This window comes from Ambystoma mexicanum, chromosome 6q (assembly GCF_040938575.1).
Source record: "Ambystoma mexicanum isolate Mex_15411 chromosome 6q, UKY_AmexF1_1, whole genome shotgun sequence".
Classification (NCBI taxonomy): Eukaryota; Metazoa; Chordata; class Amphibia; order Caudata; family Ambystomatidae; genus Ambystoma; species Ambystoma mexicanum.
In genome coordinates this window covers 81,667,440-81,688,832 of record NC_090937.1, presented here as the reverse complement: position 1 = coordinate 81,688,832, position 21,393 = coordinate 81,667,440, and the positions used below count along the sequence as shown (strand labels likewise).

Genomic DNA, 21,393 nt, shown 5'->3' with positions numbered 1-21,393 from the left:
GCAAACAATCTGACTGAATGAACAGTGAAAAATAAGCAACTATGTTGTGGCAAGGTGACACTTCAAGGGCAACTGGCGTGCAGTTGGGCTAGATGTCTACTGTTGGCAGAAGGGATACTGCTATGGCCAAATGCAGCTGCGCAGGAAGTATTGCATGAAGCACATGGCTGACCCATACGACTCAGGCGCACACACTCTCACCTGGCACACAAACAGAAGCCCTCCCACACACACCATGCACATGGATGACACACACATGCATGTGCACTCACCGGACAATGCCTCGTAATCAGCCAGATCTCCCACGCCTTGGATCTGTTCCTCTGTGACGTAGGTCCCAGCGACTGACTCATGTGGAGTGAGTTCCATGTCTACTACTGGAGACCCACCTCCAGTCACTAGAGTTGTGGCATGACTTGAGGCCAGCTTACTCTTTGCCCTGCGCTTTAGGTCATTCCAGCGCTTATAGCAATCATTGGCTGTGCGCCTCACGATTCCAAGGGCACTTATGATGTCCGCAACGGTCTGCCAGTGTGCCTGGCGTTGTGCAGGTGTGGTCTTGGATCCTGCAACAATGACCATCTCGTTGTCATGTCCGGACACATACTCGACAAGTGCATTCAATTCGTCATCCGTGAAGCTGGGCTTCCTGGACGGGCCGGACTGTGTAGCCGTGTCTGGGGCATCAGCCTGTGCCGGACGAGCACTCTTCCTCTTCCGCTTGGAAGGTGGTGGTGATCCTGAGTGTCCTGCGCCGCTCTGGACACTAGGGGCAGGAGCCCTGGTGGACTCTGTATCAGGAGTGTGGGATTGCACACTCAGCATGGGAGTTGGTGCAGGCATTGGCTCTAGTGTGATGGTGTCAGGGGGAATGTCAGCAGCATGGACTAGGACCGACACTGTCCTGGCTGGGAGTGTGAAGGCTGGGGTGGATGGAGCCGCAGCTGCCCCTGCAGCCTCTCCGCCCTGCCTCCTTGGTGCAGCAGATGACCTTGCTGCCCCAGATCCACGTGGCATGATGGCATCAACGTGCACCAGCGCACGTGTCGTAGCCCTGCTGACCTGGAAGTCAGCCATGGAGTCAGCCAGGTCTGGTGCCACAATGGGCTGGTCCAACAAGGGCTGAGCATGGATGGTGTCAGCCACATCAGCCTCAACGGGAGGGGGGGCGGGGGGGGGGATTATGGGTGCCCGTGACTGGTCCTCCACACATGGGGGGACAGGCTCACCCTGCAAGTTACGACCACGTCCCCTACCGGATCCACCATGGCCACCACTTGTGGCTCTTCCACCTTTGCCACCCTTACGGAATCCTCGCCTCCCAGCCATGGCACTGATGTTAATGTGCGTATGGGAGTGGATGTAGACTATTGTCCTGGGCAATTGGGGGTCAAAGGGGTTGGGTACCAGATGGTAATTGTACCCTAGTGCTCTAGCAAGGCTGAATGTAACCCCTGGGGAAAGATGACGGGTCACGCAACGCACAGGAGGCCCAAAAAAGGGAGATGGCGTGCACGCAACCCCTCCTAGACCACGTGTGCAGAAAGAAAAACCTGCACTATGCTGTGGCACCCAGAAACACAAGAATGAACGTATGCGTGTCACACGCAGCCTAGAATGACCTCTGAAGGGGTAGGCTACACACGGGGCAAGCACAGATGTTAGATACGTGCGTGACTCACCGTCTGCCAGGTAAAAGAGAGTGAAAAATGAGCGCGTTTGGTTGGCAACACCCCCGCCAAAAGAAGATATGTACGCTGTCTGAGGAGACAGGACAACAGTAGAAGGGAACACTGTTTGAGGGAACAGGCCCAGGTAAACCAGTACAAGAGAAAAAATAGAAAAAGCTGTCAGAGGTAACAGGGAGTACGAACTTGAAACGCCGTGAAGTAAATCGCGTGTGAAACGACAAGAAGTACAGAATTCACCCACTCGCTCTCCACGAAAAGTACAAGGAATTGGTGTTCTACACGTACCTTATATGCAGGCCCACACGTACAGCGTCACTTACGCGGCGTGTACGTGCTAGGCCCATTCCCACCAATTACACGCTTTGTCACTTCTGCGTGTAGGTCCATTTGCACCAATTACACGCTTTGTCACTTCTGCGTGTATGTCCATTTGCACCAATTACACACTTTGACACTTCTGCGTGTAGGGCTATTTCCACCAATAACACGCTTTGACACTCGGACGTGTCACGCAACTTTTTCCTACGCGTGCACGTGACTTCATAGACGCGCATACGCGTTTACGCGCTAAGGGCCTTTCATCGATTTACACGCAGACGTGTGGGATTTTCACGTGCAAAATCACTCACTATGTATCAAGCTGTCCACGCGTTCACACACGAAAGACCACGCTCCTGCCCAGGAGGCCAAATTACTGCCCCCCAGAGCCCTGAGCACGCTCCCACCTGCCATCTGCTGCTGCCTGACTGCCTGCTGCCCACGTGCCCTGCCATTTGCTGCCTGCACATCAGCCAGGGGTGCTGTTGCTGTGACCACCCCTGCTGGAACCAAAGGCTCCCGACTGCTTTTCCGTCGCACCACAGCCCAGCCCCAGGACCCAGTTGCCCACCCACTCCTGCCTCTGGGGTTGCCATGTCGGGCACTACAACATCTGGCACCAGTGGCAACCCCCGGCCAAGGAGGCAGAGGGGCACCAGCTTCAGTGCCAGGGAAGTTGGTGTCCTGGTGGAGGATGCCCCTGGTGGCTGGGGGGTGGGGGTGGTGGGAGACATGGGTTGGACATGGGTGGGGGCCTGCTGGCAGGTGCCCCACAGCGCTGGGGGGTGGGGGTGGTAGGAGACATGAGTGGGGGCCTGGTGGAGGGTGCCCCTGGTGGCGGGGGGGTGGGGGTGATAGGGGACATGAGTGGGGGCCTGGTGGAGGCTGCCCCTGCACTGCTGGGGGGTGGGGGTGGTGGGAGACATGAGTGGGGGCCTGGTGGAGGGTGCCCCTGGTGGCAGGGGGGGTGGGGGTGGTGGGAGACATGGTGGGGGCCTGGTGGAAGGTGCCCCTGCACTGCTGGGGGGTGGGGGTGATAGGGGACATGAGTGGGGGCCTGGTGGAGGGTTCCCCTGCACTGCTGGGGGGTGTGGGTGGTGGGAGACATGAGTGGGGGCCTGGTGGAGGGTGCCCCTGGTGGCTGGGGGGTGGGGGTGGTGGGAGACATGGAAGGGGGCCTGGTGGAGGGTGCCCCTGGTGGCGGGGGGTGGGGGTGATAGGGGACATGAGTGGGGGCCTGGTGGAGGGTGCCCCTGCACTGCTGGGGGGTGGGGGTGATAGGGGACATGAGTGGGGGCCTGGTGGAGGGTGCCCCTGCACTGCTGGGGGGTGGGGGTGGTGGGAGACATGAGTGGGGGCCTGGTGGAGGGTGCCCCTGGTGGCGGGGGGGTGGGGGTGATAGGGGACATGAGTGGGGGCCTGGTGGAGGGTGCCCCTGCACTGCTGGGTGGTGGGGGTGGTGGGAGACATGAGTGGGGGCCTGGTGGAGGGTGCCCCTGGTGGCTGGGGGGTGGGGGTGGTGGGAGACATGGATGGGGGCCTGGTGGAGGTTGCCCCTGGTGGCGGGGGGTGGGGGTGATAGGGGACATGAGTGGGGGCCTGGTGGAGGGTGCCCCTGCACTGCTGGGGGGTGGGGGTGATAGGGGACATGAATGGGGGCCTGGTGGAGGGTGCCCCTGCACTGCTGGGGGGTGGGGGTGGTGGGAGACATGAGTAGGGGCCTGGTGGAGGGTGCCCCTGGTGGCTGGGAGGTGGGGGTGGTGGGAGACATGGATGGGGGCCTGGTGGAGGGTGCCCCTGGTGGCTGGGGGGTGGGGGTGGTGGGAGACATGGAAGGGGGCCTGGTGGAGTGTGCCCCTGGTGGCGGGGGGTGGGGGTGATAGGGGACATGAGTGGGGGCCTGGTGGAGGGTGCCCCTGCACTGCTGGGGAGTGGGGGTGGTGGGAGACATGAGTGGGGGCCTGGTGGAAGGTGCCCCTGGTGGCGGGGGGGTGGGGGTGATAGGGGACATGAGTGGGGGCCTGGTGGAGGGTGCCCCTGCACTGCTGGGGGGTGGGGGTGGTGGGAGACATGAGTGGGGGGCTGGTGGAGGGTGCCCCTGGTGGCTGGGGGGTGGGGGTGGTGGGAGACATGGATGGGGGCCTGGTGGAGGGTGCCCCTGGTGGCGGGTGGGTGGGGGTGATAGGGGACATGAGTGGGGGCCTGGTGGAGGGTGCCCCTGCACTGCTGGGGGGTGGGGGTGATAGGGGACATGAGTGGGGGCCTGGTGGAGGGTGCCCCTGGTGGCGGGGGGTGGGGGTGATAGGGGACATGAGTGGGGGCCTGGTGGAGGCTGCCCCTGCACTGCTGGGGGGTGGGGATGGTGGGAGACATGAGTGGGGGCCTGGTGGAGGGTTCCCCTGGTGGCTGGGGGGTGGGGGTGGTGGGAGACATGGGTGGGGGCCTGGTGGAGGGTGCCCCTGGTGGCGGGGGGGTGGGGGTGATAGGGGACATGAGTGGGGGCCTGGTGGAGGGTGCCCCTGGTGGCTGGGGGGGGGGGGTGGTGGGAGACATGGATGGGGGCCTGGTGGAGGGTGCCCCTGGTGGCGGGGGGGTGGGGGTGATAGGGGACATGAGTGGGGGCCTGGTGGAGGGTGCCCCTGCACTGCTGGGGGGTGGGGGTGATAGGGGACATGAGTGGGGGCCTGGTGGAGGGTGCCCCTGCACTGCTGGGGGGTGGGGGTGGTGGGAAACATGAGTGGGGGCCTAGTGGAGGGTGCCCCTGGTGGCAGGGGGGTGGGGGTGATAGGGGACATGAGTGGGGGCCTGGTGGAGGGTGCCCCTGCACTGCTGGGGGGTGGGGGTGGTGGGAGACATGAGTGGGGGCCTGGTGGAGGGTGCCCCTGGTGGCTGGGGGGTGGGGGTGGTGGGAGACATGGATGGGGGCCTGGTGGAGGGTGCCCCTGGTGGCGGGGGGGTGGGGGTGATAGGGGACATGAGTGGGGGCCTGGTGGAGGGTGCCCCTGCACTGCTGGGGGGTGGGGGTGGTGGGAGACATGAGTGGGGGCCTGGTGGAGGGTGCCCCTGGTGGCTGGGGGGTGGGGGTGGTGGGAGACATGGATGGGGGCCTGGTGGAGGGTGCCCCTGGTGGCAGGGGGGTGGGGGTGATAGGGGACATGAATGGGGGCCTGGTGGAGGCTGCCCCTGCACTGCTGGGGGTGGGGGTGGTGGGAGACATGAGTGGGGGCCTGGTGGAGGGTGCCCCTGGTGGCTGGGGGGTGGGGGTGGTGGGAGACATGGGTGGGGGCCTGGTGGAGGGTGCCCCTGGTGGCGGGGGGTGGGGGTGATAGGGGACAGGAGTGGGGGCCTGGTGGAGGGTGCCCCTGGTGGCTGGGGGGTGGGGGTGGTGGGAGACATGGATGGGGGCCTGGTGGAGGGTGCCCCTGGTGGCGGGGGGGTGGGGGTGATAGGGGACATGAGTGGGGGCCTGGTGGAGGGTGCCCCTGCACTGCTGGGGGGTGGGGTGATAGGGGACATGAGTGGGGGCCTGGTGGAGGGTGCCCCTGCTTTGCTGGGGGGTGGGGGTGGTGGGAGACATGAGTGGGGGCCTGGTGGAGGGTGCCCCTGGTGGCGGGGGGGTGGGGGTGATAGGGGACATGAGTGGGGGCCTGGTGGAGGGTGCCCCTGCACTGCTGGGGGGTGGGGGTGGTGGGAGACATGAGTGGGGGCCTGGTGGAGGGTGCCCCTGGTGGCTGGGGGGTGGGGGTGGTGGGAGACATGGATGGGGGCCTGGTGGAGGGTGCCCCTGGTGGCGGGGGGGTGAGGGTGAGAGGGGACATGAGTGGGGGCCTGGTGGAGGGTGCCCCTGCACTGCTGGGGGTGGGGGTGGTGGGAGACATGAGTGGGGGCCTGGTGGAGGGTGCACCTGGTGGCTGGGGGGTGGGGGTGGTGGGAGACATGGGTGGGGGCCTGGTGGAGGGTGCCCCTGGATACTGGGGGGTGGTGGTGGTGGGAGACATGAGTGGGGGCCTGGTGGAGGCTGCCCCTGCACTGCTGGGGGGTGGGGGTGCAGGGGGACATGAGCAGGTGTGCAGGGTAGTCCCCTGTTTTGTGGGCTGCCTGCAGGGGCCGTGGAGGGTGTACAGGGAACACCTGTGAGGACCCACCCAGCCTAATTGCGTGTGATAATTCCCGCACACCCCTGTAATACACGTACCCAGCCGAATCGCGTGTAGAACTTCCCGTGTACCCCTGTAATACACGTACCCAGCCAAATCGCGTGTGATAATTCCCGCGCACCCCTGTAATACACGTACCTGGCCAAATCGCGTGTAGAACTTCCCGTGTACCCCTGTAATACACGTACCCAGCCAAATCGCGTGTGATAATTCCTGCGTACCCCTGTGATACACGTGCCCTGGCTAATCGCGTGTAGAACTTCACGCGTACCCCTGATATGCACGTTACCCGCTTTGCGTTCCTTGTTTGGCAGCCCTGTAGACTGGTCCAGGGTTAGCGCAGCCCTTTGCGATGATTTAGCGATTTTGATGGCTTTTCCTTGCGCGAGGGCGTTCTTGGGGGCGTTACTGGCGCTGCTGCAGGGTCGCTGCGATACTCTGCGCCACGGCTGGTTTGGGAGCCTAAAATCCATGAATACGCTGTGCGCGGAAATCGGTTTTAGCGCACGTGCCTGGCGCAGACAATCGCACGCGGACACTCTGCGCCAGCCGCTTGCGACACTTTTCTGCGAAATTCTATGAATTACCCTGTGTATATTTGTTTTAACGCTTATAATGTCTGATTTTCAATAATAATATTGCACACTGTTTTAAATGGGCTAATATTTGGAATGATATTGTATATCTGTTCTAACTTTTAAGCTTTGAAAAATGTTGTGTCAAATTTTGTAAAGGTTTAATTTGTATAAACCAGATACAAATAAAATAAAATAAAAAAAAAATGTTCTGTCACAAGGACAAGGCGATCGAAGATGGTAACTTGTTGAGAACATGCAGCACCTTTGGGGCTGTTCTCACCACCTTGAATGCACTTGGACTGGTAACTTTCCAAAGCTCCAATGCTGAGAAGACCCTTTTTGCCCAATCCCCATTCACCTTTCATGTTAAGCTCACACTTTGTTGCACTGTCCAATCACCTCACGCTAACCTGTAACGTTTGTATTTGCAACATTTAGAGGTGGCCACAGGAGGAGCCACCAGATATTTTTATCCAATTATCGCACAAACCCCCTATATAATGTGTATATATTTTACCGTACTAACCAATCCCGATCCACGTTAGGTTTTCTAGGATGTAACTTCATTTTGTGATGTATTAACAAACTGGACCACCGGCTCAACATCTAAAAGCGAGTGTGGAGATTGTTGCATTGTTCATACCTCAATCCCTGTTATTGAATTTTCAATAAATGCAGCAAAACTTTGTTTTATGGCTGGATCTCTCATTTCTGCTGCAGGGGATTTCCTTGGCCCAGTTCCTCTTGCCTATAATCAGGGAGATTGATAATAGTTCCACTGCCTGTAATTCATGCTTGTCTTTGGCTATTGTATATTCATCATTCTGCTATTCATATTTTCCATGTATCTTAGTCTTCTCATGTGTCATCATATCTTAATCAACTAAAGTGGCTTCTTTGTTACTGCAAGGTTTCAGTTTCATTTTGTCAGTATTGTATTTAAAAGGCCTTAAACTTATATTATCTTATTGGCTTTATTCAACAAATTGTCATCTATAAAACAACAACATTTAAATGCAATAAAAGCTAATATGTACACAAGTGTATAAACAGAGTTTAAAATGTCTTAAAGCCATTATAAAATCTAACGTGTGAAAGTCTGTCTCTGGCTTTCATACTTTTTATCCAAGCTCTATTGATATAAGAGGCCACACTAAAAACTCCATCAGAATTATTAGTGGAATTGAAGAAGCGTTCGTCAATGTACATAGTTGTAATCCTGTAATATTTCAAACATGCCTTAAGATGCCTCTGCCTTATGTCCTTATAGACAAGACAGACAATAAGAAAATGTGGTCAAAAAGAAAATGTGGTAATGTTTCTGCTTTACCACCGAAAAAGAAACAGTCTGTAGGGGGCCCCAGTATCCCATCTGTTTGTAACTGTAGCTAGCTAGTTGAATTCCTACTTATCCTTCTGGTTCCAAATCTGTAAATCAGCCCTTTAGGCAACTATGCTCTTCCTCTCCGTGGTTACTTTATATTCAATAACGTGCATGTACCTTTTACCTTTATACGGTTCTTTCAATGGTTGGCACCTAAGCTTCGGTAATACTCTGCCCTCAGATTTATGTTTGTGTCCCATGTTATCGCAGTTTAAATCACGTTTGAAAAATATCTGTTGAGTGTTGCTTTTCCTGAGTTATCTTGAGTTGTTATCTGTGTATTTGCTTTTGTTCTTTGTTCACATATCTATATATAGTTTCATTTATATAGTGCTCATGTGTGTCATTTATATAGTGTTTTATACTACGTGTTGAACAAAACATAAAAAAGCACTATATAAATGAAATAAATTGAATAAAATAAAATAATAAGTTTTGTGTTTATGTTTTCCTAGTGAATTTCCATGGACTTCCTACAAGAAGCCAACATCCTCAACAATAACCTATGCTTTTGAACACAGGCCTTGGCCATATCGGTACCCGGTTATTTTAGCACTGGCTTGATATGCTGCCACAACAGAATGGGGCTGATCCCCTGAGGTATGGGTTTACCTGCATAATATATGTTATTCATAATTAACAGCTGTCTTTTTTATATTGACATCCATTTGATTGTTATTGTGCATTTGTATAGCGCCTTATATACCATTGCTATGATCTCAAAGCTCTGCGGGTTGAAGCCCCTTGGGGACCGTAGTCCAGGTCAGTGGAGAGGGTTGGGTATCATATAGTGATCGGGTGCACTCAGTATGCCAGCAGCCAATGCGGGTTGCTCGGAGGTGGCTGCATTCTAATGCTACGTGTGGTGCTCCGATTGTGAAAGATCAGTGGAATGTGTACAGCATGGTAGTTGGCCTCCGGGTCTGCCTCCTGGTTGCTGTGGGGCCTGTGTGTGAGATTATGTGTGCCGCAAGGCCAGGTTTTCCGTGGGGCATTGGGTTCTAACAGAATGTTGAGGTGTTCATGGAGTAGTGTAGGTATGTGTGCAGCTAGGCCGAAATTGATTGAGGGGTATAGCTGCATTCTATTGTTTGTTGGTGTAAGGGAAGAATGAGCATATTGGTATGAGTGAGTGTCTGTGCATACTGGTAAGAGGACCCTGTTCCTGGATACTTTCCATAGTCTGAGCTGACTGTGTCTGTCCTGGAGGTTCATGGTAATGGATCTCCAAGAGAGATTCTCTGGCTGGTGCAGAGTATGTTGTGTTTACCTAGTTGGAGGGTCCTTGTTTCTGAGGCTCTGTTTTGGGTGCCAAAGGGCCAATTTTCCATGTCCCTGGTCATGGTTTATAGTTCCTGACACGTTTGTGGTTTCAGGTGTGGAATTATATTGCAACAACGTTACCCCTTCTGAGAGTAGGAGTGCTGAGAACTGATTGGCTGGAGGCCGTAGTGCATATTCTAAGGTGGGTCCAGACAAGCATAGTTGCTATACCACCTCGGGTGAGGGAATTCTTGGCATTATGCCTAGGTAGGCCAGGGTAGCCTGACTTCAGCATATAACGCCTTGTGTACCCGATAAGTGACACGATATGGCCCAATCGTAATGTTTGAAACATCAGTGCTATAAAGCTCTGCGGTAGTGGCTCTGTGTGCTAATTCACAGATGGTTAGAGCTTGTCACAGGGTTAACAAGAAACAGGGCCAATCGTAATTGACTGACAGGGGAGCCTGCAATGGGGGTTCTGCGTGTTAATTCCCAGATGGGTAAAGTTTGACAGAGGACAACAAGAGCAGGTACAATAGTATTTGGCTGTGAGAGGAGCTATTATGCTCTGGGATTGTGGTTGTGCGCAGGTGTTTGCGGATAGGTTTGCATTCAAACAAACTAGCTTGGCATAACGTCAATATTTAATGTAAAAAAACAGGTGGCATTTTTATCCTAAAACCATTTTTTCACCCAATTATATTCAGTCAGCAACATTCCGGTGGAGATGTTAGTTCTGTGATACCTGTATCCTATTTTTCAACTTTTTCCATCTCAATACATTCTTCTCTAACGAGCATTCACCTACATAGTTGCAGTATCTTTCTAACTTCACTAATATGTATGTAAAATCTTCAACCACCTCCTGACTGCTGTGAGAAACCTGAGGTTATTCTCACTCCTATCCCCTTGGATCCTCTATGCAGGTTTCCAGGGAAAGGCTATTGCTGGTGGATCCTGACCATGGAGGTGGACAAACGAGAGAGGATCACCTGGATGGAGGGTCCTTGTGGATTGGAAGTGGCGTACCTTTAGGCGAGACCTGGTATCGCCCTTATCCTCATGGTAACCAATCTAACCTCCCTCCGACCTTTATGGGTCATTATGAAAGTGTTCCATTTCACCCCCTCTTTAAAATGCCTAACAGTACTGATAGGAGAAAGAAACCACTAGGAGGCATGAGGATTACCTCCTTTCCTCATTTGAGTACTGGGACTAAGAAGATGTCTGGGGGTTAGGCATGTCCCACTGGTTTGCTTAATTGTGGTCATACAAGTCAGGTAATGGAAAACTCTAACTCATATCTGCAGCCTGTTAGCCCAACACAGGAGTATAAAAGTAGGAGCTGCTGGAACAGGAAGGAGAATGAAAGTGAAAGCTGGGTGGGAGTAAGGGAAGCCAAGACGCCAGTACGCTGAATGAGACCCTGGGAGTCCTGCTGGATGGTGAATGCAGACTGGATCTCTCACAGAGGGGAAGGCGGGCAGCAGGCGCTTCCGGAGGACAAAGCAGAAGCTACACATAGCAGCCGGCGAGTGCTTAGTAGAGCGCCCGCTTATCTGGCTTTCCCAAAGGAGTTGCCAAGATCGGGTAAGTGTTGGGGACACTTAAAATATCTGGGGCACTCAAAGAAGACCGTGAATACAGTAACGGTGAATGGAACAAGTGAAAATACTTCTATTGAATATCGAACTGAATGACACAAGTGAAAGAAACGCATTGAATTGAATAAAATGGAGCAACAGTAATCATTATTGAATTCTGCATCGAATGAAAGAAGCAAAGAGGAATTTATTTGAATGTTGAATTGAAATAAACCAGCAGAGGTATACTTTGTTAAATGAAAGCCACAGTTATACGTGAAAGTAACATCTTTGGCAAACTGATCTTCTTAACTGAATGAAAGAGAGTTTGAATAAAGCAGAATCAAGATTAAGAATCAACCTATGTGATAAAGTTGTGAAGCTGTGGTTGAAGAAACTGCCTGTTGATTAAATTATTGAACTCCAAAAGAAACCTGGAAGTTCCTGGATGCGTGACCTGTAGAGGGTGGACCATGTGGTCAAAAACTGTGCCAAGACTAGCTAACTCCCACTGGCAATTGCATTTTACTTGAAAATACTTAAATGCATCTTTTTACTCCATTTGAAATTCTGCTTCATGGTGTTTGCCTAAATGGCAATCTCAGACAGCATCCATAACCCAAATTGTTTGTATGCTCCATGTGGTCATAACGCAGACAGTGGAGATTCTGCCGACATTTTATGTTGATGTACAGTTGGTCTGAATCCTAGATATCCCTCTTATTCACAGCAATGTATGAAATGGGCCATGCAATTATTATATGTTTTCAAATACCCTTACTATTTTACAATCACATCCATATTTGGGAACCATCCTTATCATCCTGTTCACACACCACTGGGAAGTAGTTTACTAGAATACTTGAAGAGTGGGGAGAGGCAACCCCCATCTCTGATAGTTTGTGTTCTCCTTCCACAATTTGCCAATTTCTTCGCCCACATAAATAAAGTAATGTATGCCTTTAGCCGGGCATTGAAGATATCATATAGTCTGAGAGGGAAAGTCTGAAATAAAAACATCACTTATGTTAATGTTACAATTTTTAGCAAGTTAATCATTCCTATCCATGATATTTGCAAATTATTCGAACTATCCAGATACTTTTATGTCTTATACTACAGTTATTTATCATTAAGATTATGCAGTTTGGTTATATAATCGGCAAACCTGACACTTACATTTCTGTGAGGGTCCTTGCCATGATTTCCCAGTTATAATCTCAGTAAAGACTCCCCCTTTGCGTTCAACAACGTGAACCTGCTGTTATTTTGATTTATCTTATATACCAACACCCGTAAATATCTCTGGATAACTTCATATGTTCTTGTGGGACTTAGGTGTATCACCACATCACCCAAAGGTAATTAATTCATGCCAACCCCATTTTGTCTGGATTTCCTACGACCTGGTGCTCGTTCCGAGCATTACTGGCCAGTGGTGCAACATAAACTTTAAATAGGAGCAGTGAGACTGGGCATTCCTGCAAGTCCCGCTATCAATTCCAAGCTTCCCAATTATGTTTCCATTTACTGTTAGATATGATGTGGCTCCTAGTATGCAGATTATAAAGCTTGAATGAACAATATCTGTATTTTCACTCTAGACATTATTTTTCCATAAAAATCCCAATTAATCTGGGGAAAAGGTTTCCTGGCATTCAGCAGTGACAGCGGTGGTAAGAGATATGGGCGGAACCCTCTTTTTTATAAGGGGGCCTGACTCTAGAGGGTTATGAAGTACAATGATAAAGAGGGACAGAGTCAAAGGCTACCCTAGACATAGGCGTGACAATGGGTCAACAGGACCTTGCAGCAGAGCTAGGTGGATGCTAGCTCGAAAGGAGATCACTGTGAGATACAGAAATGAGAAAGGTTTTATTTAAACTAACAAGAACACATATTTACAAAAGTACATGTGCCGTAGCACGAGAAATATGCATTATGAAGTACATTATAGTCTGCATATTGGTGAGCTAGTAAGCAAAGTGACAGTTTATTTCATGTATTGTTTAAAATAAAAATATGTTAACATTGTCGACACATTGGTTGGTGTTTCTGGTTTGGTAAATTGATGGCAATAAGCAGTGGCTGTGTAGAGTGGAGCAGCGCTGCAATGTTGTACCAAACTGTCTTCAGGACATTAAGTTGTGGTCGGAACTTTGTAATAGAGATGGGCGCCCACCTAAAGTTAAAAAGGGGGACTGTGCTAGGTAAGGGTGGTCAGGTGATGCCAACTACTGGAAAAAGAAGCTGCAAGGGGGTGAACCTACCATGTGCATGTAAATAAACGCCATGGCTAAAGTCTTGATTTGTCCAGTTGCTAATTAATGCGGCTGGGTAAGCAGTCTGCGTGAGTCAGATGCAAGGATATAAGTGAGACAAAAGTCGGGGTAACAAAATTATTAAAAAATGCTAAAAGAAAATAGGATGCTGTGGCAAAACTATTGGTGTGCATCTCTAGGGATTCGATTGCAGAGTGGCCGTCCCTATTTAATGTGGGCATGGGCCACTAAGGCCTGCTAAAATAAGCCAGGACATATTAGCCGGTTGGTTATACACCTTGTGTTGGTGGCGGCGATCCGGGCAAAACACTGGTGAAACCGCAAAATCTAGATCATTTGCAAGTCTGTGGTGCACGTGGTAAAGAAGACTACCATGTCGTGGAACCCCATGGGTGTGGAGGCTACGTGTCCTGCACTTGAGTTAAAAGAACGGAACACGAGCTGCGGTTACAAATTCAGCGACATCAATCACAAGTGCAAAATGCATGTGAGCGGGGTGCGGTAGTAACAAAGGGAGTGTGGCTGCCCGAAGGCTGGGGGTCCGAGATAGAGAACTTGCAACCCGTCTAAAAGAACGAGGTTACCCCAGCCACATTGTCCGTCAAGCCAGAAAGCGGGTTAAACACACCAATCGAGAGCTCTGCCTTACACCAACAACAAGAGAACAACTGAACACCAAAATGACCTGCGTAACAACCTTTACTCCATTGAGTAATTCAATTAAAAAAGTTGTCATCAAACATTGGGACAAGCTTCATACCGATTCCTTCAAACAAGAAAAACCTAGATTTGCGTTCAAACGTAGCCTCAATCTCAAAGACCACCTTGTACACATGTACAGTGAAGTAGACTCACCGAACAACAAACAAACCACACTATGGCACCTTCCGCCAGTGAAAGGTTATTTCAAATGTGGAAACTGCTCCGTCTGCGCTCTGACAACAAATCTGAAGACCATTCACTTGAAAGGAAACCTTTAGACCCTAAATTCCTTCACAAATTGCAAAACCAAATGGTCCGTCTACATAATCAAATGTCCCTGTGACCTCATCTATGTAGGCAAGTCCAAAAGAGAAATAAGGTAACGTATTTGCGAACATCGTTCTTGTGTGGGAAATCAAATAGAGGACAAACCCCTAGTGGCACATTTCAAAGCTAAAAATCATACCCACAATGACATCTTTTGGGCACTACTACAAACAGTGGGCAATCCCTTCCGCGGAGGCGATAGAGACCTTGCTCTACGCCAACTTGAGCAACAATGGATTTACTGTCTGGACTCTGTCAAACAGGGCCTAAACATTTCAATTGAATGGAATCTCTTCTTTAATAAGTAAAGTAGGGGCTACTTAACTCTCTTTAAATAATAGTCTCCAAACCCCGATTCCTGCATCAATGTGTGAAATTGTGTTTTTTTCTCAAGGACATGACAGCCAATATTACAATATGCACATGCTAGAGGAACAAAGGTGCCAACAATAGATTACTGTTGATATACGCCACAATGTCAAGCACTGTTGTCTCTATAAGCATGACAGCCATCACATTGTTGCATCCCCATCTTTGTGATTACCAAATCCAAAACATGTATGTGCCAGATGCAAATGCGATATAACTAATGGATTACTGTCGATATGTGCCACATTGAAACCATAAAGAATAACCCCCTTATTGGAATCAGCAATATGCACCAATGTTTCAAGTATGTAAGCATATTAGGTTTCGTTTCAAACAGTTGTTATTGCATACTATTTCCATTTCTTCACGGTTTTGATCTTTTAATCCCATGACATCAGCCCCCCTTTTCCTCAAGACGTAACATAGAGACACTCTCTCCTTGGCATCTATACAGGACTCGTTTCCATTCATTTCTACTTTTCCTTCAAACAAGACATATCATCAGAGACACTACTCTACTGACACATGCGTAGTACCAGCTCAATAATGTTCGGTCGTTTTTGAAAAAATAAAGCGATCCCACGGCACGCATGCACACAGCCTCAGCCTTTGGGCAGCCACACTCCCTTTGTTACTACCGCACCACGCTCACGTGCATTTTGCACTTGTGGTTGATGTCGCTGAATTTGTAACCGCAGCTCATGTTCTGTTCTTTCAACTCAAGTGCGGGACACGTAGCCTCCACACCCACGCGTTTCCACGACATGGCACGACATGGCAGTGTTCTTTACCACATGCACCAAAGACTTGCAAATGATCTAGATTCGCGGTTTCTGCCCGGATTGCCGCCACCAACAAAAGGTGTATAACCAAGCGGCTAATATGTCCTGGCTTATTTTAGCAGGCCTTAGTGGCCCATGCCCACATTAAATAGGCATGGCTACTCTGCACTCGAATCCCTAGAGATGCACACCAATAATATTGCCACAGCATCCTATTTTATAATCATTTTTTAATCATTTTGTTACCCTGACTTTTCTCTCACTTAGATCCTGGCATCTGACTCACACAGACTGCTTCCCCAGCCGCATTAATTAGCAACTGGACAAATCAAGACTTCAGCCATGGCGTTTATTTTCATGCACATGGTAGGTTCACCCCCTTGCAGCTTCTTTTTCCATTAGTTGGCCTCACCTGACCACCCTTACCTACCACAGTCCCCCTTTTTAACTTTAGGTGGACGCCCATCTCTATTAACAAAGTTCTGACCACGACTTAATGTCCTGAAGACAGTTCGGTACAACATTGCAGCGCTGCTCCACTCTACACAGCCACTGCTTATTGCCATCAATTTACCGAACCAGAAACACCAACCAATGTGTCGACAATGTTAACGTATTGTTATTTTAAACAATACATGAAATAAACTCACTTTTCTTACTAACTCACCAATGTGCAGACTATAATGCTCTTCATAATGCATATTTCTCGTGCTACGGCACATGTACATTTTGTAAATATGTCTTCTTGTTAGTTTAAATAAAACCTTTCTCATTTCTGTATCTCACGGTGATCTCCTTTCGAGCTAGCAGCCACCTAGCTCCGCTGCAAGGTGCTGTTGACCCTTTGTCACGCCTATGTCTAGGGTATCCTTTGACCCTATCCCTCTTTATCATTCAGCAGTGACAGCCAAGTGTTTTTATTGTGTTAGCATAGGCTATTGCTTCCACCAAGAAATTGGTGTTGGACATTAATGATCTACCCAGTGTACACCAACTTTGATGTAGTTTGATTAGCGTTTGAATACAATTAGCCAAAAAGGAAGCAAATATCTCTGTTATAATGTAACAATTTTTTTAACGCATAATAGGCTGGTCAAAGGCACGCAGCAGGTTGGGGAAAGGTATGATATGATATGGCATGGCATTTCAAATGTGCGCAACGAGGCAATGGAGGGGCAACAGAGGGAAGACAGACAACGATCCTACTAGGCCAGGTGTCATTAAGATCGCTCAAGTGCATGGGAAGGAAAGGGGAGAAGGGACAGTGCAATACGTGGGATAATAAAGTAAAAGTAAGGTCAGCTGGGCCCGAGAACAGAGGGTGGCCAGGTAACCAGTGCAATTTCAGTTTCAGCCAGGAAGTCATCAGGGGAGAGGAGGAGAAAAAGGCAAAAAAGCAAAGAGAAAGATTTTGAGGTTCTTCCAGAACCGGAGATGATCCTCCTCGAGTTTCATGGAGGGAGGCTGTTCCAGAGGGAGGCCCCAGCCGAAGAAAGAGATCTACCCCCAACTTGTTGCTTAGAGAAGCGACTGACCCTGAGGGAGTTGGCGGCGGATGAGCGAAGAGCTCGGGAAGGAAGATATTTAGGAAGAGAGAGTTGACGTTATTGAGGCCCCCAACCCCAGAAGGCCTTGTGGACAATGCAGAGGGTTTTGAACTTAATCCTTGCAGCCACTGGGAGCCAATGCAGAGATTTCAGTCCTGGAGAGATGTGATCCCTGGGCTTGAGGCCAATGACAAGTTTCCCAGTCCTGTTCTGGATGAGTTGCAGAGGGCTAAGAGTAGAAGCAGGCACATTTAGAAAGAGGCTGTTGCAAAAGTCTAGCTTAGAGAGAACCAGAGCTCTGGAGACAGTGAGTTTCTGGGGGAAGGAGAGGAAAGGAAGAATACCTCTGAGGACGTGAAGCTGGTAGTGTGACTTCTTATAGATGTCAGAGATGTGCGGAGCGGAGGAGAGTGTGGAGTCGAAGATGACCCTGAGGTTTTTAGCCTCACAGGTGGGAGCAGGAAGAGGGCCAAGAGAGGCCTGCCAGAGAGTCACAGGAAAGGAAGGAGTGGGTGTGCTGATGGGGAGAAGCTCAGTCTTACTAGTATTAAGGCAGAGATCATTGGCGGCACACCACTCCTGGATGGCGGACAGACAGTCGGAGATGAGAGAGGGAGAAGAGGTGGCTGAAGATAGCCTGAAAATGAGCTGAGTGTCATCCTCATAGCACTGGAAGTTGGGGCAGAGCGCAGAAATGCAGTGGGCAAGAAGTGCCAGGTATTGGTTGAACAGCGAGGGAGAGAGGTTAGACCCCTGGCGAACACCACAGGTAGATATACAGATACAAGAGAGAAAGTGACAAATTCTTATGCCATTAATGCAAGAATCATTTGTATTGCCAGTATTCAATTGGCTAATTGCATAAGTCCCGGAATGGTTTTCAAGTGGTGTGCCCATTACAGGACAAAGAAACAAAAGGCTGTGCTGTGCAATATATCACTGGCCACTATTAATATTGGCAGGGCTGACCTCAGATCTCTGCATTCTAAAGTAGCCCACCTCTCAAGACGTTAAAGAACGGTGTCATAAAAGCAAGTTTATTTCACAATGGCCGCTGGGGACAGGCTAGACATCTCCTTGGAGATTGACTGAATCTCCCTGAACCGCAAAACAGATACAGTATGTAGGGCCTCATTACATGGTAGGCGGTAACCATGGCACTATTAGCGCCATGGTTGCTGCCGGTATTTTACCTTGTCCGCCTTGGTGGATGGCGGAATTACCGCCCTACTCCAAGGTGAGCGGGGGCGGTAATTCCCCATTCACCAAGGCACTTCCCCATTCCCATTTTTGCCCCCATAGGGCATAATGGGAATGGGGAAGGCGCTAATTATGGTACCGCAAATTGCGCTACCGTAATTAGCACCAAGGTCCCTTTGCGGCACCCTACTTTAATGGCTGGTAAAACCATGGGGTGGGGTGATACTCACAGCACATGAGTTTGGGATTTGGGACAACCAACCGGGTTTCTGGACTCAAAGGATCTGGTCACAGCACAACCGCAAGCTTCCTAAGAGGGGATAGCTGAGCCTGGTCTGGTCACTGGATAGCGAGGGTACAGCTGGAATGCAGGTAGTGGGGCAAAAAGCCGGTCTGGTCACAGGATACTCTCAAAAACGGTACCACAGCTCTTTTCCCTTTCTCCCTGAGGTATAGGGATTTTTTTTGGGGTGGTGGGTTTCTGGATCAATGGTCCTGTCTGGATAGGGGATAGGGTCAGCTATGGTCTGGTCTGGCAGTGGAATCTGGAATCTGGCAGAGTGAATATAGAATATCTGGATACGCAGGAGCTGGAAAATTCAGAAGAGAGTGTGTGTCTCTGTGAGATTTCACCTTATATCAGGAGGATGACATCACAGGATTATACTATGGGGCAGGCTTTGGCTGGACATGCCTCTAAGAACTGGATTAGTCAGGGATGACTGTTACCGCCTTCCTGTCAGCCGGTTGGACTTAAGAGACATGACATCAGTTTTATGGTGTGGGTTTAGTATGCCGAGGCCCTTCAAAAGTTAATTTTGACAAAAATAAGTTATGACCTAAATTGCACATTTTTACAGTTGTGGTGCTTTTGCAAATCACATAGGCAAAGGACTTATCTCATACATACCATTGTATTCCAACTCCCAGGTCTGTACGACATTGCTTCGTCCTTCTACTAATCCTTCGCAATTTTTGGTGGGAAATATTTCACCTACAATTCTACAACTTTATACATGTGTACATATTATCATAGAGCATGTTTGCATTGATTTTCAAAGTTGCACCATGGATACTTTTCCCATGATTTACCTTTTTCTGCTGTGTGCGTCCCCTACATCCTAGGGAAAGCTACAATGTCTTGTTTAAATGCCACCAAAATTACATTAAAACTATTAAACTGTTGCATTACTGCGTTGTCCGGTTGCAGAAATACAAGTCTTAAAGTTTATTAATTCAGAACAGTCGTTTGCCCCAAATGGGCTAGCATTGTCTTCCAAATAGGGCATACTTCCCAACTCCCAGGAAATGTCAGGCTTTAGCCAGCCTGAATCCAATGTGGCTCCGGCATTGCCTTTGAAGCACCCCAGTTTAAGTTGATGGGAGGTGCTTCTAAAAAAGTCACACCTATGTGTCCCAGAATCTATTGTATCAGGTAGTAGCACTGCCACAGAGTCTGATGAGCGTGTTACATCCACCACCCTTTCCTACTGAGATGGCTTGGGGGCTGTCCACAAGAAGGGAGGCAAATCCTGTTTCCAGGAAGCCATGTCCTTTTAAGCAAGGGCCTGAAAAAAACCTGTCAGGCTGGTTTCACAGTAGATTTATTTATTTATTTTTTCTTTCCTGAAGCAGAAGCAAGTCTGTTGGGAATAAATATCCTACATATATTTTAAAACAACCCTCCCTCCCACCTTTCTATGCAAGGACACAACCTTAATTCAACATTTTACTTTTAAACAGACACTTTCTTGTTTGCAAAAAGCAACCATTTTTACACGTGGTTAATTTTTCCTGGCTGTCACTTCACAATGTGGTTTTCTCTTCCATCTAGATCCTAAATATTATTTGCAGCCCTAGAGAACTTCTCAAAACAGAAATCTGTTCAAGCAAAGGTCCATTGACACAACATAAGCACAGAGAAATAGGGCTTCTTGTGAAGAGTTAGCTGTGATATTTTTTTGCAAAGTAAAGCCTTTTTGCATACGGCTTGGAATGGAGTTCTCTGTTATTTCACAGATTTTGCCTGACACAGCCTGTCGTTCAGTGAGAAATGCCCCTTTTTTACTGGAGCACAACCTGAAGGTGTATAAACATAACTGGGTCTCACTGGATCAGAACTGCGTACTGTTGAAAACGGTGGAAAAGAGCACCAGGGTGCAGTCATTTTAAATGTAAAATATTTCCTTTTTTCAATGGGAAATTTTGAGCTAGCAGCAAAGCAGCGCTGCTTTTCAATTCCTTTATTTGGTGCACATAAGGAAAACACTGGCAGCCATTCTCGGGGTGTTCTATGTTCCCTCCCATATGTGCTTGGCAAAGACAGCGTAGTGATTATTTTTGTAGCTGCAAAACGCAGTTTTGATGCAAGGCAATGGTGCTCAATAGTGCCAGTGCAATCATTCTGCTGGTACTGCTCAATTGTAGCTTGGTGATGGAGGGGTATTCTGCTGGGTTGGTAAATGTACCCCACATCACAGACCTGCAACACTAAATCTGATGTGCTTGGTTTATGTATGGGCACTTCACTTTATGAGGCTATACAGAGCTAATAAAAGGCTCCTTTGATCAGACACTAACTCTTAATTTCTCCCAACAGTCTCACACCCTGGATATTTATTCCTGGTGTCCTCTCGCGCCATTTCATTATGCAACCACCATTTCAATCCATCTGGCCTCCGGTCCCTTTACACTCTTTTTCTTGCTAATCTATTTGACAATTTCATAGCCCTGCAGTCATCTTCGATTCCAGTCACCATTCTGCAGTTTTAGCCACTAACCCCAGATTGACCCTGCCTGTTGGAAGATTCTTCTTTGGCCACTCTAAAAACTATTTCCAAGCTCAAAACCTTGGGCCCATCACTTTTCATTCTATTTCAGCTCCAAGTAGCCGCTCCCATGTTGTTGCGGCTGTCCCTCTGCCAATCGATACCTTCACCCTTAGCCAGCCAGTCTTCCAGACAAGCTAGAAATCTATTTCACCAACTCAGACCTCAGCCTACAGAGCCCAAATCTGTGGCATACAATCTCCCCATGTTTTTCCCATGTGTGCGTGTTTATATTTATGTATGTGCGTTCAAAACTACTGCATCCTATCATAATGGGTTTCCCATTCAAGATCATTTTCCCACTTTGTATGAAGCTTTGTGCTTTAAATCTCATGACACTAAGTTGCACACTGTGCTCCCATATTATGGGAGGAACACT

At 49.4% G+C, this 21,393-nt stretch overlaps 1 protein-coding gene across 3 annotated transcripts in view; it reads left to right on the top strand.

Annotated features, from left to right (window-relative positions):
• LOC138515785 (transmembrane protease serine 11D-like) overlaps window positions 1-21,393 on the top strand; it is a 739,714-nt gene that overhangs the window by 38,910 nt on the left and 679,411 nt on the right. For 2 of the 3 annotated variants that reach the window (XM_069630499.1, XM_069630500.1), the window contains exon 2: window positions 8,584-8,728. In XM_069630499.1, coding sequence (XP_069486600.1) covers window positions 8,694-8,728 — 35 coding nt within the window. In that variant the 5' untranslated portion in view covers window positions 8,584-8,693. Of the gene's footprint in view, window positions 1-8,583; window positions 8,729-21,393 lie in introns of those variants that run through there. The other variant, XM_069630501.1, reaches the window with a different exon arrangement.